We start from the raw sequence: 17,042 nt of genomic DNA, 5'->3' as shown, positions 1-17,042 counted from the left end.
ACTTGATTTTTGATTATTTTTTTGGTGGCTTAAAAATGGTTCAAAACTAGACCGTTTAGGAAGATCCGCGAGGCAATTCCTAACGGCGTACAATGAGCCACGTCATCTCCCGCCGTGAACCGAAACGCAATCACGAAACTAACCCCAACTCCCTAAGACCCTTCCCCGACACAATCCCGGTCATGTCCTGAGGATAATGTGGTAAATCCGATAACACGTGTGCTTTAAATACGAAGAGCAAAGTCATTGTCTTTCCCCGTTTTTTACCTCTTTGCCCCAAACCCTTCGGTTTTGCCTTCTTAGTTGCAGTTTCCTCGTATCGAATCTCTGTCGTGTTTATTTGTTTGTTTGTTTTTTTTCTCTTTAGATTGGGTTTTCAAAAATGGCCCCGCAAAAAAGAAGAACGGCGTTTCCTAAGGTACTTATTGAGAGTGATACGGACTCTGAACAAAGCTCTTCAGAGGAAGAAGAAGAAGAAGAAGAGCAAGAAGTAGACCCACCATCAGAAGAAGAAAATGAAAATAAAGATAAAATTGAAGATTCTAATGATGCCAAAAAGAAAGGCAAAGCAACCATTACTATCAGTCTCAAGAAAGTCTGCAAAGTAAGTAAATTGGAATTGTTTTGGTTTTAGTGGGCTTTTTTAAGAGAAAAAAAAAAGTGAACTATCTTTTTTTTTTTTTTTTGGTTGCGGTTTAGGTGTGTAAGAAGGCGGGTCACGAGGCGGGGTTTAAGGGGGCTACCTATATTGATTGCCCAATGAAACCTTGCTTTCTTTGCAAAATGCCCGGTAAGTTGTCACTCACTTCTTAAATATTTGTGCATGTCTATTGCCCTGTTTTTTTGGGTTCCTGTGTCTCTCATCAAGTCATATTTCCAAGTTTCCACTGCATTTATGTTGTTTGTTGTTGTGATTGATCTGTATGTTGCTTATGTGTTTTATACATTGAAGGTCATACTACAATGACATGTCCACATAGGGTAACTACAGAGCATGGGGTCATCCCAGCACCCCATAAAAATATCCAGAACCCAGTGGAATTTATATTTGAGCGCCAACTTAGACCTGGGATTACTTCGGTAAGCTTTGGATTTCCTTTTTTACAGTGACAGTTTGATTTCTTTCACCTTTGGGGGCAACCATTTTCTTATTCTTCTTTTATGCAAGTCAGATGTCCAGTTCTCTTTGGAAGCATTTTGTCTAGGGTTGTTTAGGTGAATTCAAGAAGTTCCTTCGACATGTAATTCAATTGTACGTCTGCTGAGTAATACTTTTGATGACCCTTTTAAGATGTAACTTAACTGCTGCCTGCGAGAATTGAGTTTGTAAATCTTTTGTGTTCAAATTGTGTTCTTTGACAGTATATTTTATGCCATTTGGGAATGTCATTGTATCTTGTGCGCTTATCATGCAATATCATTTGCATACTGATATAGTTAGGCAAATCATAAAGGTAGTTCAGTTGCTGGCTCATGTTTGTTAAGTACTTTGAAATGTTACCATTCTGGACAAAAGTGGTCTCTATAGTTTGGATTTATGTTAGATTATCAAAATCAACATTTTGGATATATGGAATTTGAATTTACCATCCTTTGATTATTTTTGACATGGGATAATGATTCTAAGTCTAACATTAAAGCTTCTAGTTTTAAAATTTTTAATGGAAATTGAATTGGAAATCCTAATTAGGCTTCACATTTTTTTGTAAGCTTAAGGTTCTATAACTGCTACTTTATCAAGTTTTCCTTACGCTTAGAATTTTATGTCACAATCTTTTTTTGAGTCTATGAGTATAGCAGCAAACAATGTGATAATTTTCTGATTTGAAAGTTACCTGATTTATGTGGTTCCAGCTTATGATTCAGGAAGCTTAGTTTTCTTTGCATTTGAGCGTCATATTATTCAGTTGTGCTTTGGGATTGACTAAATTTTCAACTTGATATTAGTTGATTTTGTTGAATATGTCCTTTTAAAACTACTCAAATTGTCTGTTCTATGGTGATCTCTTAGTGATATTCTGTGATTCTCTTCTTAAAATGAATTTGTTTTACTCTCTTTTATTCGTTTAATAGATCAAGCCACCATATGTGATCCCAGATCAAGTCAATTGTGCAGCTATCAGATACCACAGTAGAAGGGTAACATGTTTGGAGTTCCATCCCACAAACAATCACATCCTTTTGTCAGGAGATAAGGTCAACCTCATCGAGACACCAAGTTGTTTCTTGGTTTAAATTTATATTAATGAAGCTTTGATTCTTGATGTCTGCCTCTCTTTTTTTCTAATTCATTTAAAAGAAAGGACAACTTGGAGTCTGGGATTTTGCTAAAGTGCATGAAAAGACAGTTTATGGAAACATACACTCTTGTATACTCAATAATATGAGGTAAGTAATCCTTGTTTGAAGCTGTATCTTCTTTTGTTATCTTCGTACATTCATACAAGGGCATGTGTATTTGCACCTTTGTATAAGAAAAGAAATGTACATGGTAATACTTCAATTTTTTAGACTCTCTAGTCCATTTTTAGTCTTTTTAAGCAGAAGCCTGAAATCCAAATCCTTGCAGGTTCAGTCCTGCAAATGATGGTACAATATATGCTGCATCGTCGGATGGAACCATCAGTTGCACTGACTTGGAGACTGGAATTTCATCATCTTTAATTAATCTTAATCCTGATGGTTGGCAGGTAATGATTAGAGGTTTTTTGACCAAAGAGGCAAAGATCTTCTGTTTTATGTCTATCTCTCTGAATACAATTGACGGATAATTGTTGACGCTTTTGATGATATTATAAATTTATAATAATTGATGATATTATAAATTTATAACAATTAAATGTTCAAAGTTTGTGCAGAAATATGTGTTTTTTAATGTTCACTTTTTTTCTGATAAAAATATATGCAGTTCACTTGTTTGCATCACTATGGATGATTTATGATCGTCATTAATCACCAAGTTTTAATAAGAACACCTACTTATTTTACTTTGAAGTCCTTGAATGCTTAATATATTTCATTTCTATAATTGTAAAAGAATAATGTTCATCAGTTAAAAAATTGCCTGCTAGTTATCATACATTTCTCAGTAATTAAGTACATTTTAGCACACTGTAATCCTGTTCAACCAGATCTTTTGTTATTAAGTTCATTTTAGTTGAACAGAGCTGTGAATAAAGAAACAGAAACATTTAGGCAAAGTGGATATAGGAAAGTGAGCATGGCACCCGCCTTGCCCCCTTCATTGTGGCAACTCAGGAGGGTGTACAAAGTGAGTTAAACTAAAAATTGGAATATAAAGAAGGTAGTTTTTGGCTGTCACTTGCAATTTCTTTTTAATAAATCATGAAGCATGACAATATGTGTTCCATCTTTAGGGTCCAGCCAGTTGGAGGATGCTTTATGGCATGGATATCAACTCAGAGAAAAGTGTTGTGCTTGTAGCTGATAACTTTGGTTTCCTATACTTGTGAGTAATTTTCTTATCCATGCATTCATTGCATACTCTTGAAGCACTAAAAGTATGAAATTATGAGTTTTTCTTTGTTTGAGAAATATGAGCATTATGCTCAAATTTGATTGGAAATTTCATTCTGGCATATCCAGGGTGGACGCTCGCTCCAACAGCCAAACCGGAAAGGCAATTATGATCCATAAGAAAGGAAGCAAAGTAGTTGGTCTGCACTGTAATCCTTTTCAACCAGATCTTTTGTTGAGTTGTGGAAATGATCACTTTGTAAGGCTCCTATGTCCTTATTGCATCACTTGATATTTTATTCTGTTGATATTAAACTGTTGCATTACTTTATCCTTTCGTATACCAAAGTATACATGGGGATTTAATATTTTTATTGCTACTATCATCAATAACAAAAACTTTAAAGATTGTCTGCACACATGGTCAATTTTTGCATGTCATTTTGCATACTATTCTTTTGCCAATCAAACATCCTTATCATTTCAGGCTCGTTTGTGGGATATGCGTCGATTAGAAGCTGGATCTTCTCTTTGTAACCTTGAGCATAGACGTGTTGTGAACTCTGCCTATTTCTCCCCATTGTCTGGATGCAAAATTCTTACCACATCTCAGGATAATCGTCTTCGTATATGGGACTCCATCTTTGGTAATTTGGACTCACCAAGTCGAGAAATTGTACATAGTCATGATTTCAATCGACACTTGACTCCTTTCCGAGCTGAATGGGATCCTAAGGTCATAAAATTTGATATGAAAGTACTTTATTATTGGTTTATTATACATCTTTTATCTTTAAAGATTCCCTTGTTCCTTTTGTGCAGGATCCATCAGAGTCTCTTGCAGTTATTGGTCGCTACATAAGTGAAAATTATAATGGAACTGCCCTACATCCCATTGATTTCATAGATATAAACACAGGACAACTAGTAGCTGAGGTTATGGATCCAAACATTACGACTATTACTCCTGTGAACAAACTACATCCGAGAGATGATGTCTTGGCATCTGGTAGTTCAAGGTTGGAATTCGTTCTCTGTTTTGGTCTTCATCATTCTTGGATGCTAATTTCTGTACTTTCATAACTTGTCATAAAGCCCTTTTGGCTGTGAACTTCCGGTAAATAGTATGTCATCATGTCTACTTTCCCCTTATTAGTTTTTAGCTGCTGCAGAAGAAGCGTGCTAGTGCATCCAGTATATAGCATGCAAGATTTTGCCATAGGGTTAGGTTCAATCTTTCATGTTTAGTGGGTCTAGATTGTACTTGTTTCGAAAGGATGGAAGAGTACATGAGCAAAGCGAGATCCATTTTTGAGCTTTGTTTGACTACATAATACTTTACATCTATGATAGTAATAAATTCAAGTCAGACATGTTGGCTTTCTTTCAATCCGATTTCCAAAGCTTAGACTGGACAAAAATGATCAAATTCAGTTTTTGATAAATGGTGATGATTATTAAGTCTATGATGTAGCGAATTTTTAGTGTTCAGTTACTTCATCTTTCATTATTTTTTTGGTCCTCTTTGATTATGTTGCTGGTAGTCTTCATTGTCTGATATATCTTGTACTTTTAGGTCTCTGTTTATTTGGAGGCCGAAGGAGAAGTACGATGACGCAGAACGGTTAGATATGAGAAAGATTGTTGTCTTTGGAGGAGATGAGAAAAAGCGCGGCAAGAAGTCTAGGGATGAGTATGATGATGATGATTCTGATGATGAAAAATTCAACTTCAAAGGCAAGAATGTGAAGGCCAAAAAATCTAAAAAGGAAACAACCCCTTATTGTGGAAAGGCAAAACGATGAGTAAGAAACATGATCATCCTAGATCATTTTTGTTTGTCTGTGATAGACTATCTTTTTTGTTTCGGTTTCAAAAGCTCCCATCAGCTAATCCTGTACAGGTCACAAACTTACCTAGCATCCTTTTCCCTCTCGCAAATGCTTCCTTCTCATCAATGGTAAACAGCTGAGGCAGGCATTTAGCTTTGGATTTCTTTAAAACAGTGTGTATTAGAGGTTGTTAACAGTCGTATGATCTGTGTCGGACTTTTAGTTTTAATAGTAAGGATTTAAATCTAGGCAACTTCATATATAAAAAATATGTATTTATATATATTTTTGAGACATTTGAGACGTGTGAACCGTGATAACATGCTGTGTGTGCCGTTTGTCATATCCCGTGGTAACCATCATGGCCTTCCTTTCAGGGTTCAACAAACAAGGGCCCTTATTTTCTGCATGAGAATTTTTTGGTTTTCCGTGCAAGTTATTAATCTGTCGTGACAAATCATCGCATCAACCTAACGTTAACGACTGTCGTGTCTTTTAGCAAAGATCATTAGATTTCATTAATATATATTTGTTCTTTTATTTTCTTCATTTATTTTTTAAATGTTTTAAAATTATATATATATATTTCGAACATCTAAAATTTTTTTATTTTTTAATATTAAAAATTATGAAACTTCAATTTTAACAAAAAATTATTTTTTAAAACTCTATGAAAGTTAATACAAGATTAATAAATTAATAAAATTGAGATGCAAGAAATAGAAATAGAATTATAAATTGATTAAATGTTACTTTATAAATAATTATATAAAGTAATTAAATTAAGTGTCAAAACAACATTTATTAGTTGAAATATTTTTAAAATGAAATTTACAATCTTAAAAGGAAGAAAATCCTCCAAACCAAAACAACAAGATGCAAAGTTGAACTCTACATAACCAAGTCACTGATGAGATAGGGACTATACGGTCATCCAATACGTAATAAAAACTGACAATAATTTTGACACGTCAATAATTTTCTTCTACACCTTTTTATTAGTAAAAGAAAAAGACAAAAACAAACTAAAATTGGAAGCCTATAGTTTCAACTTTTCTCTACTTCATTATAAAAATAACTAATTATATATCAAATTAAAATTTGTCATGACTCCAATTTTCATTTACAAATGATACGTAAAGGAACAAATGATAACGTAAAGGAGTAAAGGAATGCCTTCGAAAACATACTTTAACTTTAAAAAAATGTTTTCACGCTAAAAATAGGATAAACCAATGCTTTAATTAAAACATCGATACTTTCCACGTCACTTTGTCGCGATTATAAATGTATGTACAAAATTTATATTTTTCTTAATAGTAACGTATTTCTATAAATAAAAAAGTTATAAATAAATGTTTGAAAAATATGTAAAAATTATACATTTTTGTGAATGTGATGTCTCGATCCTATATTGAGATAATATGAGATTTTATTATGATATATATATATATATATAAAGATATAAATTTAAATTTGTGCATATTTTATGAAATAAAATTATGAGACTTTTAAATGAAAATAGACAATATCTCATAAATTGAGTGCGAATATTCACAAATAATATTAAAACGATCACTAGTCGGATGAGAACTAAGTGTTACATTCTAAAAGCTATTTCTAAAATTTTACAGAAGCTAAGTGTTACACGGTGAGTGTTATCTCTATAATCCCAACGTTTAGTGTGATCATGTTATTTGTGTGTATTTTATGTTGGGTTTGCTCAATATTTGATGTGATTTAATAGATTTGTGCGTTTTATATTGGGTTTGAAGGGGACATCAAATTTTAACGAAAAAATTTATGATACCTCAATCATACATCGAGATAATTGAAGTTTTCTTATAATATAATCATATATCGGGATAACTGAAATTCTATTATAATATATATATATATATATATATAGATTTAAACCTAAAATCTGTAAAGTATTTTTTGTGAGAAAAATTTGTAAGATTTTTGAATAATATTTTATAAATTAAGTGCGGGTTTTCAAATTAGCTTTATTATAAAATTAATTTATAAATCATTTCTTAGTTAATATCATGAAATTTATCCATAATGATAACATTATATATGACAGCTTTTTCTTTATTATATATATATATATATGTATGTATGTATGTAATGGGCGAATCTGAAAAGGCAAGTAAATGTTAGACCCTTTAAAAAATTTTTTACTTTCCTTATGAAACAGAACCATTCAAAAATTTTGTACTTTCCTTAAAGAGTAATTTCACTTAATTATTTCTTTGACCTCTCTTTTTTTTAATTAAAATTACTATTTACCTATTTCTTATCAAATTTTATTTTCGCCTATTTATATATTTATATATATTAATTTTTTATCTTCGACTCTATATATATTAGTAGAAATTTCAAAAGAGAAAATTGCATGGAAGGATTTTGAAGTATTTAAAATATCCAAGTTTAAAATTTTTTCCTTAAAACCGATACTATTTCTTGTGCCGAAAACAAAGAAAAAAAGGAAAAATATAGTTGAGAAAAAAGATTTGAACATGTTGTCAATTGCAGCGCTTATTTATGCATGTGATCGTAAGAATAGGGCAGAAAAAAATTTTCTAACAAGCAGTAACAAACTTGCATGGTTCTAGTGGGCACGAAATCTCACTTTTACCCCTCTCAACTGAGGGCAATTCTGGTTTTTCAGACGTATCTTCAAAATTTCGGTCGTATCTTATTTCCTTTGGAACTCAAACTCTTCCTCTATAAAAACTTCACCACTTTCGTATATTTTCATTCGACTTTTTATTTCTATTGAAAAATATTTTTAAAGAGGAAAATCAGAGAGAGAGAGGTCATGGCGGCCTCGAATGGAAGCGAATATTTTGAGTTTGATTTAGAGACGGGAAATGTGGAGTCGTTTCACGGACCGTCAAATGCGGAGTCCGTTAAGAAAGATGAGGAAGAGCTTGTGTGGGAAGCGATATCGCGGTTGCCGTCAGTGAGGCAAGGACGTTTCGCCATTTTGAGAAGGAGTCCATCCGAAGGAGGAGGAGAGAATGGAGTAGCGGCGGAGACGATTGATGTGAAGAGGCTTGATCGAACTAGAAGAGAACTGGTTGTGAAGAAAGCGTTGGCTACCGACGATCAGGATAATTATAAGCTTCTCTCCGCTATCAAAGATCGCCTTGATAGGTAGTAACACGTTTCATGCGATTTTATTTTTATATTCAATTATTTTTTAGATTTATTTAATTTTTTTCTCTTTCAAGTAGCGTAAGAAGATTTAAATTTACAACTTGATATGATTTTTTTTTTTTACTCTCAGAGTTATGAGATTTAAACTTAACTTAATATTTTTATACTATTATTTTATATTTACTGTTTATTAAATCCGTTGAGAATTGATGAGTTGAAATTTGCAGGTGAATTTGAATATTTTGTGGATAAAATATGTTCTAATGCGCAAATTTTGATTACTTCTAAGCTCTATTTTCCTATTGTGTGTGAATTATGACAGAGTTGGATTGGATGTGGCAAAGATTGAAGTAAGGTTCCAGAACATAAACGTTGAGGTCGATGCTCAAATCGCCTCAAGAGCTTTACCCACTTTAATCAACGTTACCCGTGACTTCTTTGAGGTTCAGTATCTTATACGTATCTTTTTTTTTTCCCTTTGGTTTAATCTCTGACTCATTTCTATTGAATTTGAGTACAGAACGTCGCAAGAAGTTTGAGGATTTTAAGTCCCAATAAATTCAAGTTAAACATCTTGAAAAACGTCAGTGGTGTTGTTAAACCGGGGAGGTAATTACTACTATTAGATCGTTGAAATGGGCGCAATTTTAAATTAACATTAGAAAAAAGGAACTGAAATCACAGTTTATTGGAGATGTTCGTAACTTTTTTTGGGTGTGATTCACGACATGCATGTCTTTTGTCAATCATTTAATGTCGAACTTGGTATTTTTTTTTTTTTCATATCAATTTGCTCCTTTCAGGATGACCTTGCTCTTAGGACCACCAGGATCGGGCAAATCCACCTTGCTTTTAGCTCTTGCTGGGAAACTTGACAACAAGACTTTGAAGGTTAGACATATTGTTGCTTTCAGCATTTCTGCTTTTTGAGCAAATCACATGATTTAACTCCTTTGCATGCTTGTTACTGTCAATATCATGAATCACTCAGTGTCACTCTCAAATTGCTTTTCTCCATATGTGATTCGTGAACAACCCATGACAAGTTTTTATTCCGAAAACTCAACCGTCAATGTTCAAAGCAATTGTTTCCGGCTATAACCTATATGTTTTGTTTCCCTCATGTACAAGTGAAACAGATGGAGCACATCAACGTATATTTATTGTATTCAAATCGTCTTACATAATCGCATTATTAAAATTAATTAATTTATTTATTAAAATAAATATTTATTATTTAATTATTATATATAATATATAATAATTAATTAATTTTTTTAATATTATAATTACATGATGTAATTTGAATAGAATGTTTCACGCCATATAATTATTTTATATAATATTTTCTCAGGTAATATATATTGCAAAGGTTAGCCAAAGCTTTCTTATACCGCCCAAAGGGTCAAATTTTAAAGCAACAGCGAAAATAGTTGACTGTTGAAAAAAACAAGCCATTTCAACCATACAATTAATAAATATGGCCTGGCAGTCTTAAGTTTACAAAAAATAGCTCTAATTTCTTGCTAATACAAAATGTTTCTTTTTATTTTTGCAGACAAGCGGTGATATTACATACAACGGCACAAAACTTGATGAGTTCTATGTTAAAAGGACTTCTGCATACATTAGCCAAACAGATAATCACATTCCAGAGCTTACTGTACGAGAGACTTTGGATTTTGCTGCTAGGTGTCAAGGTGCAAGTGAGGGCTTGGCAGGTTTGTTTGTTCCCATATCTGGACATATTAGTTATACTTATAATTCACTTTAACGTTACACTTTGAACATCATGGTTTTGCTAACAATGTGATAAAGTAATAGTTTTTGTAATAATACTTTTATATTAAATATGATAACTATGTTTTGGCTTCAAGCTTCTGCTTAATTAACTACTTTTTTCCTGTTCTTCCTATATGTTACTTGCAGAGTATATGAACGATTTAACCCATTTAGAAAAGGAAAGGAAGATACGTCCAGTCCCAGAGATTGATGCTTTTATGAAGGTCACCTTTTTAAAAAATTTATATTAACTACCGGTTCAATTGTTCTTCAGTGTCTACTCATTTCCAGCTTTAAGACTTTTACTTCTTTGATTTTGCACAGGCATCATCTGTTGCCGGTAAACATAGTATTTCGACTGATTATGTCTTAAAAGTGCTTGGTCTTGATGTATGTTCAGACACCGTGGTTGGGAATGACATGCTCAGGGGTGTCTCCGGTGGCCAAAGAAAAAGAGTTACTACAGGTCTCTCTCTTTGGGTACTATCCCCCCATGAGTGAATTCTGTCAGATTCTAACAACTTATATTGTCCAAGTCTGCAGCTAGAACTTTATGTTTCTAATCTTATTAATGTCCTTGGGAAGATGAGAATTTTTTTAATGCAATATGAATTCATTCTACAAAAAAATGATTGAGGAACTTTAACTTAGAGTTACATTCTGAATGGTTTTTGTGATCCATGCTCTATTTTGTGATACTCTCCGTCAAATTGTAACTCTCTTCACTATCCTCGTGCAGGAGAGATGATTGTTGGGCCGAGAAAAACTCTTTTTATGGATGAAATATCCACTGGTCTTGATAGCTCTACGACGTACCAAATTGTAAAATGCGTGCGAAATTTTGTTCATCTAATGGAAGGAACCGTACTCATGGCTCTACTACAGCCTGCACCTGAGACATTTGAGCTATTTGATGATCTAGTGGTATTATCAGAGGGATATATGGTGTATCAAGGCCCTCGAGAAGAAGTTTTGGAATTCTTCGAGTCATTAGGATTCAAACTGCCACCCCGCAAGGGAGTTGCAGATTTTCTTCAAGAGGTATTTATTTTCCTCACTGCAACTTCTATGGTTAATTAGATCTTCTTTAGGTACTTGCCTAACTAGTTGCAATTGCCAGGTCACCTCTAAAAAGGATCAAGCTCAATACTGGGCTGATCCTTCAAAGCCATATGTGTTCATTCCTGTTTCAGAAATGGCCAATGCATTTAAAAATTCTAGATTTGGGAGGTCTCTGGAGTCAACACTTAGTGTTCCATATGATAAATCCCAGAGTCATCCTTCAGCTTTGTCCAAAACAAGATATGCTGCATCAAAATGGGAACTTTTAAGAACGTGCTTTGCACGAGAAAAACTACTAATCAGCAGGCATAGTTTTCTTTACATTTTCAGGACCTGCCAGGTATGTTTTGGCTTGCCACTTCTGAACTTGTTATGTTTACCGCCACATTGTGTATACTGATATTCTTAAACGTCTATGATTTGATGAGATATGAAGTGAGAACCGTTAGTCTATTACTTCTGCTTTATTCATTCTATAATAAAAAGCTTAGCATTGACTGAGTATCTATCTATCTGGGAGGTTTTTTACCTTTTTCATATTTTCTTAGCTTTACTGATATTACAAATGATCTTAGTACTATGTAGTTTTTTTTTTTTTTTCATTATTTTTTTTTTTTTGAAGTTCTTCTCATGGTTTTTCACTTTTGAAATCTATATGTTACACATGTTTAAGGTTGCATTTGTCGGATTTGTCACGAGCACAATTTTTTTACGAACAAGACTACATCCGGTAGATGAGATTAATGGCAACCTCTACATCTCTTGCCTTTTCTTTGGGCTGGTGCATGTGATGTTTAATGGATTTTCTGAGCTATCTCTTCTGATATTTCGACTCCCAGTCTTTTACAAACAGCGAGATAATCTGTTTCTTCCTGCATGGATCTGGTCTGTGGTCAGTTGGATTCTACGTGTACCTTACTCTATTGTTGAGTCTGTAGTATGGTCTTGTGTTGTATACTACACTGTTGGTTTTGCCCCTGCTGCTGGGAGGTATCTCCTATTTCATTTATTTTCTCAGGAATGATGCTCCTTTTCATAGTAATTTCTTCTAATTAGTTCTTGTTTTTGGATTCAGGTTTTTCCGCTTCATGTTCTTAAAATTTGCAATACACCAAATGGCAATTGGTCTATTCCGAATGTTGGCTGCTATTGCAAGAGATACGGTCATTGCAAATACATTTGGGTCATTTGCACTTTTAATTGTACTTTTGTTAGGTGGATTTCTTATACCAAAAGGTATGCTGTGTAAAATTTTACTTAGGAATAGAAGATAAGATATATTGTTGGTTGATTGATTTTTTAGTCTTCTTTCAGACAAGATTAAACCATGGTGGGTTTGGGCTTCTTGGTTGTCACCACTACAGTATGGACAAAGAGCAATTTCTGCTAATGAATTCACTGCCACAAGGTGGAAAAAGGTGCATTAATAGACGTGCTATCATCAATTTTCCGTTCATTGATATTTATTTATATGTAGACATGTAATTGTTAAGACATCTTGCAGGCATCTGCTATTGGAAACAATACAGTCGGATACAATATTCTTCAATCACATGGTTTACCTTCTGCTGGATATTGGTATTGGCTTGGAGTTGGTGTGTTATTACTTTATTCTGTACTTTTCAACATCATCGTGACACTCGCCCTAGCTTACCTAAATCGTGGGTTATCCCTCTACTTATCAAACTCATTCCCTGCTTTGTTATTCAACACTTTAAGTATGTATCTAAATACTCACAGAAATGTTTCTCTTATATTTTTTCTTCACGACAGCTCTCAGAAAAGGCCAGGCAATTTTTCCAGCTGATGAAACAGAAGAAAATTCTGTTGTGAAGAATGGTTAGTCATCTTTGGTATATGCAACATCAATTTAGTTGGCAATGCATAGGGCTTCTGTGCCTCTTTTTGAACGGTTCTGATAGTTACTTCCAACTTTCACTTATCTATGCAGTTGAAAGCCAGGAGTTGGAATCAGGTGTTCCATCTGCTAACGGAGGCAGTAAGAGGAAGGGAATGATTCTTCCGTTTCTACCATTAGCAATGACTTTTCACAATGTCAATTACTATGTCGATATGCCTAAGGTATGGTTGTCTCGTGGTTTTTGTTATTGGAGTTCCGTATATCTTCAACTAATGTGAAACCTCGTTTTCCATTTCCCTCTTTTTTTTTCATCGAATATCTCAGGAAATGATTGCACAAGGCATACCTGAAAGGAGATTGCAGCTCTTGTCAAATGTAAGTGGTGTATTCTCACCAGGTGTTCTTACGGCCTTAGTCGGGTCAAGTGGAGCAGGAAAGACTACCTTGATGGATGTGCTTTCTGGAAGGAAAACTGGCGGATACATTGAAGGTGATATTATGATATCAGGGTACCCAAAGGAACAGAAGACATTTGCCAGAATTTCAGGATATGTTGAGCAAAATGATATACATTCTCCTCAAGTGACGGTTGAGGAGTCTCTCTGGTTTTCGTCCAGTCTTCGCCTTCCGAAAGAAATTAGCAAAACCCAGAGACATGTGAGCTGCATAACTCAATATGTATTTATATTTGTTTTAATCTAGTTGCTTTCACTGCATTTCTCATATTCTTTTTGTGCACTTCCCTACAGGAGTTTGTTGAAGAAGTGATGCGTTTAGTAGAGCTTGATACACTAAGGAATGTTTTAGTTGGTTTACCAGGTAGCAGTGGCTTATCAACAGAGCAGAGAAAACGTTTAACTATTGCAGTGGAGCTTGTTGCAAATCCTTCCATTATTTTCATGGATGAGCCCACATCTGGACTTGATGCACGGGCAGCAGCAATTGTGATGAGAACTGTTCGTAATACTGTTGATACTGGAAGAACTGTGGTGTGCACTATTCATCAACCCAGTATCGAAATATTTGAATCATTCGATGAGGTGAGTCTGATTAATAGTCTTCATATCTCAAAGCTAGTATAAGATCCTAATATACGTCTTTTCATCTGAATTTGCCTATAAATTTTCATAACCAGCTGCTGCTTATGAAACGAGGAGGTCAACTTATATATGGAGGGAAGCTTGGAGTGAACTCGCAAATGTTGATAGACTATTTCCAGGTGACTTATATTTATTATTATTATTATTATTATTATTATTATTATTTGGCATTTCCAGACTATCTGGGACACTTAGAGAGGAATTAGTATTCAACTTTGACACCAATGTTAAGCTTTATTTTCTAACTCTGAAGTTTTATATTCTGATTTCTGAAAGTTCCATTTGAATGTAAGCAATCTCCCAAGCAAAATCTATTCATTCACATTCCTTTGGACTTATATGTAGACATCTACCAATATTTCAGCGTATTCACAATTTAAAACACTAATGATCAGAATGGTGATTATGTATGAGAGGTTTGTCTTCATATTCGTTCTCTTTTACAGGGTATAAGTGGAATTCCATCAATTCCTGATGGACACAACCCGGCAACGTGGATGCTCGAGGTTACTAGCCCTGCAGTAGAGCAGAGAATTGGTAGAGACTTTGGAGATATATACAGAAATTCTGCGCAGTATAGGTAATTATTGTGATGTCATGCACTAATCCAAGCAAGATGAGACCAATACTTTATATACTTTTTTTTTTTCACATCAACCTTCCTTGGTACATTTGGGATATTGGATTTGGACTTACTTTGACATACATAAGTAAATAGTTTGATATCCTCGTTACAGGGAAGTGGAAGATTCCATTATGCGTTTGAGTGTTCCACCCCCTAGTTCACAACCTTTAAAGTTTCCTTCCACGTATGCACAAAACCAACTGTCTCAGTTTCTGATTTGCCTGAGAAAGCAAAACCTTGTGTATTGGAGAAGTCCACGTTACAACTTGGTGAGATTGGTCTTTACAATTGTGTGCGCACTAATATTTGGCTCTGTGTTCTGGGATGTTGGTTCCCAAAGGTAAGTAATCTCGGTTATTTCATGTTTCTGTGCTAAACTCCAAATACATAGAAAATGGACAATTTCATTTTTCATATTTGGACCTCCATTTTTGTCATCATAATTGTGTTTCTTCTTTTGCGCTTTATTTTGTCATTGTATATTTCTTTCCACCTTCTGATTTCATAATATTCAAGATTCAGCTATTCATGTAAACATGCTATAAACATCGTATTTGAAGAGAAAGATTGTATGTTTATAATGTCATTTTTCTTCTGCCATTCTTTTACAAACCTACTAAACCATTCGGCGTATATATTGTTTCTGCAGGCATACAACTGAAGGTTTGTTTATGGTTATGGGTGCCCTTTATGCCTCATGCCTATTTCTTGGGGTAAATAATGCTTCCTCAGTACAGCCAATTGTATCCATTGAGAGAACAGTATTCTATAGAGAAAGAGCAGCTGGAATGTATGCTCCTACTCCTTATGCAGCAGCCCAGGTAATTGGCGTGTTCCTGAAAGAAATTTGGTTCAGTGCAATTTATTCTGAACAATAAGTAATAATAAATATTTCCATTCTTTTTTGAACAGGGTCTCGTGGAGGTTCCATACATTGCTGTTCAGGCAATTCTGTTTGGGGCCATCACATATTTCATGATCAATTTCGAAAGGACAGCTAGTAAGATTCTCTATTTCCCTTTAGCAATGCCTTTTTGTTTATGGAGCTTTTCTGATTGCCTTCCCCAACTTTCTATAATGCAACTTCCTTATAAGAATCTCTCTTATTATGCAGGAAAATTTTTCCTCTATCTTGTCTTCATGTTCCTCACCTTCACCTACTATACCTTTTATGGTTTAATGGCTGTTGGTCTCACACCTACTCAGCAAATGGCAGCCGTCGTCTCTTCTGCCTTCTACTCTTTATGGAATCTCCTCTCAGGTTTTCTTATACCAAAGCCGGTAAGTAGTATAATGCTCTCTGCATATTCTCCTGATCTCCTCTAAAAATGAAGTTAATAATAGGGTTAATGTTACGCATAACCCTTGCGAATTGTTCAATGTAGTTCTTGAACCTTAAATGTGGTGTTGAGAGTATTTGGAATCCACCCATAGCTTGAGCACTGCTCTAGTCATTTCCAAACTAACAAACATAACGTTTTCCTTTTTCCTTTGGACTGCAGAGAATTCCAGGATGGTGGATTTGGTTCTACTACATCTGCCCTGTTGCATGGACTTTAAAGGGTATTATCAGCTCTCAGCTTGGTGATGTGGAAACCATGATTGTTGAACCGACGTTTCAAGGCACTGTGAAAGAGTATATAAACACTGTTTTCGGCATTGATCCTGGGATGATGGGGGTTTCAGCAGCAGTGTTAATCGGCTTTTGTCTCTTTTTTTTTAGTATCTTTGCTTTCTCGTTGAAATTTCTCAACTTCCAGAAAAGATGAATGATGAATTTATAGACTGCTGCAAAAGCTCTCTCCATCAGCATTGGACAGGTGGTCACCATCCCAGTTTGAGCACAAACAATTTCTGTAAGAGCCAGTACCTCATCAAGATGCACATATCCTTCTCAACATTCTTTAATGCCATCTCATTGACCTAGTTGAAACAATTCTTTAGGATCGATCAGTACAACATCGATAGGATAGGAGACACAAATCAAATACACCTTTGTATTGTTAATGTAGCAGTAGCAACACGAGTTAGTTTCGATGGTGAATGTTGTAAACTTACCATTCATTATTGTATCTGACCATCTTGATTACTGTTAAACTTTGGAATCATACACTGAAAATTGTTCAAATATGGAATTC

The 17,042-nt window shown here is 34.4% G+C and overlaps 2 protein-coding genes across 6 annotated transcripts; both read left to right on the top strand.

Moving 5' to 3' along the window:
* Positions 1–185: 185 nt before the first annotated feature.
* DDB2 (damaged DNA binding 2) lies at positions 186–5,605 on the top strand. Of its 2 annotated transcripts, none has more exons than XM_022896914.2 (12): positions 186–201; positions 368–604; positions 700–790; positions 953–1,080; positions 2,074–2,196; positions 2,300–2,388; positions 2,570–2,690; positions 3,378–3,469; positions 3,607–3,736; positions 3,965–4,213; positions 4,300–4,496; positions 5,054–5,605. In XM_022896914.2, exons 2-12 carry the CDS (start codon positions 383–385, stop codon positions 5,280–5,282), a joined length of 1,671 nt encoding a protein of 556 aa, XP_022752649.2. In that variant the 5' UTR covers positions 186–201; positions 368–382; the 3' UTR covers positions 5,283–5,605. The 2 variants fall into 2 exon arrangements, with proteins under 2 accessions (XP_022752649.2, XP_089600908.1); XM_089744782.1 differs by lacking the exon at positions 186–201 and having other exon boundaries at positions 254–604; positions 5,054–5,282; positions 5,381–5,605.
* A 2,466-nt stretch (positions 5,606–8,071) lies between these two features.
* On the top strand, positions 8,072–17,032 carry ABCG31 (pleiotropic drug resistance 3). Of its 4 annotated transcripts, XM_022896911.2 has the most exons (24): positions 8,072–8,471; positions 8,797–8,917; positions 8,995–9,083; positions 9,278–9,365; positions 10,033–10,195; positions 10,404–10,480; positions 10,581–10,722; positions 10,996–11,297; positions 11,377–11,658; positions 11,992–12,308; positions 12,394–12,554; positions 12,633–12,736; positions 12,823–12,979; positions 13,092–13,157; positions 13,270–13,400; positions 13,504–13,836; positions 13,929–14,219; positions 14,315–14,398; positions 14,726–14,859; positions 15,017–15,244; positions 15,554–15,725; positions 15,817–15,904; positions 16,019–16,185; positions 16,407–17,032. In XM_022896911.2, exons 1-24 carry the CDS (start codon positions 8,134–8,136, stop codon positions 16,671–16,673), a joined length of 4,302 nt encoding a protein of 1,433 aa, XP_022752646.2. In that variant the 5' UTR covers positions 8,072–8,133; the 3' UTR covers positions 16,674–17,032. The 4 variants fall into 4 exon arrangements, with proteins under 4 accessions (XP_022752646.2, XP_022752647.2, XP_089600905.1 ...); XM_022896912.2 differs by lacking the exon at positions 15,017–15,244; XM_089744779.1 differs by lacking the exons at positions 10,404–10,480; positions 10,581–10,722.
* Positions 17,033–17,042: the final 10 nt, after the last annotated feature.

Source organism: Durio zibethinus, chromosome 15, assembly GCF_047325235.1.
Source record: "Durio zibethinus cultivar Kanyao isolate XHJ-2024 chromosome 15, ASM4732523v1, whole genome shotgun sequence".
Lineage (NCBI taxonomy): Eukaryota > Viridiplantae > Streptophyta > Magnoliopsida > Malvales > Malvaceae > Durio > Durio zibethinus.
The sequence above is the reverse complement of the archived record's forward strand: the minus strand, read 5'-3'. Positions and strand labels throughout refer to the sequence as shown.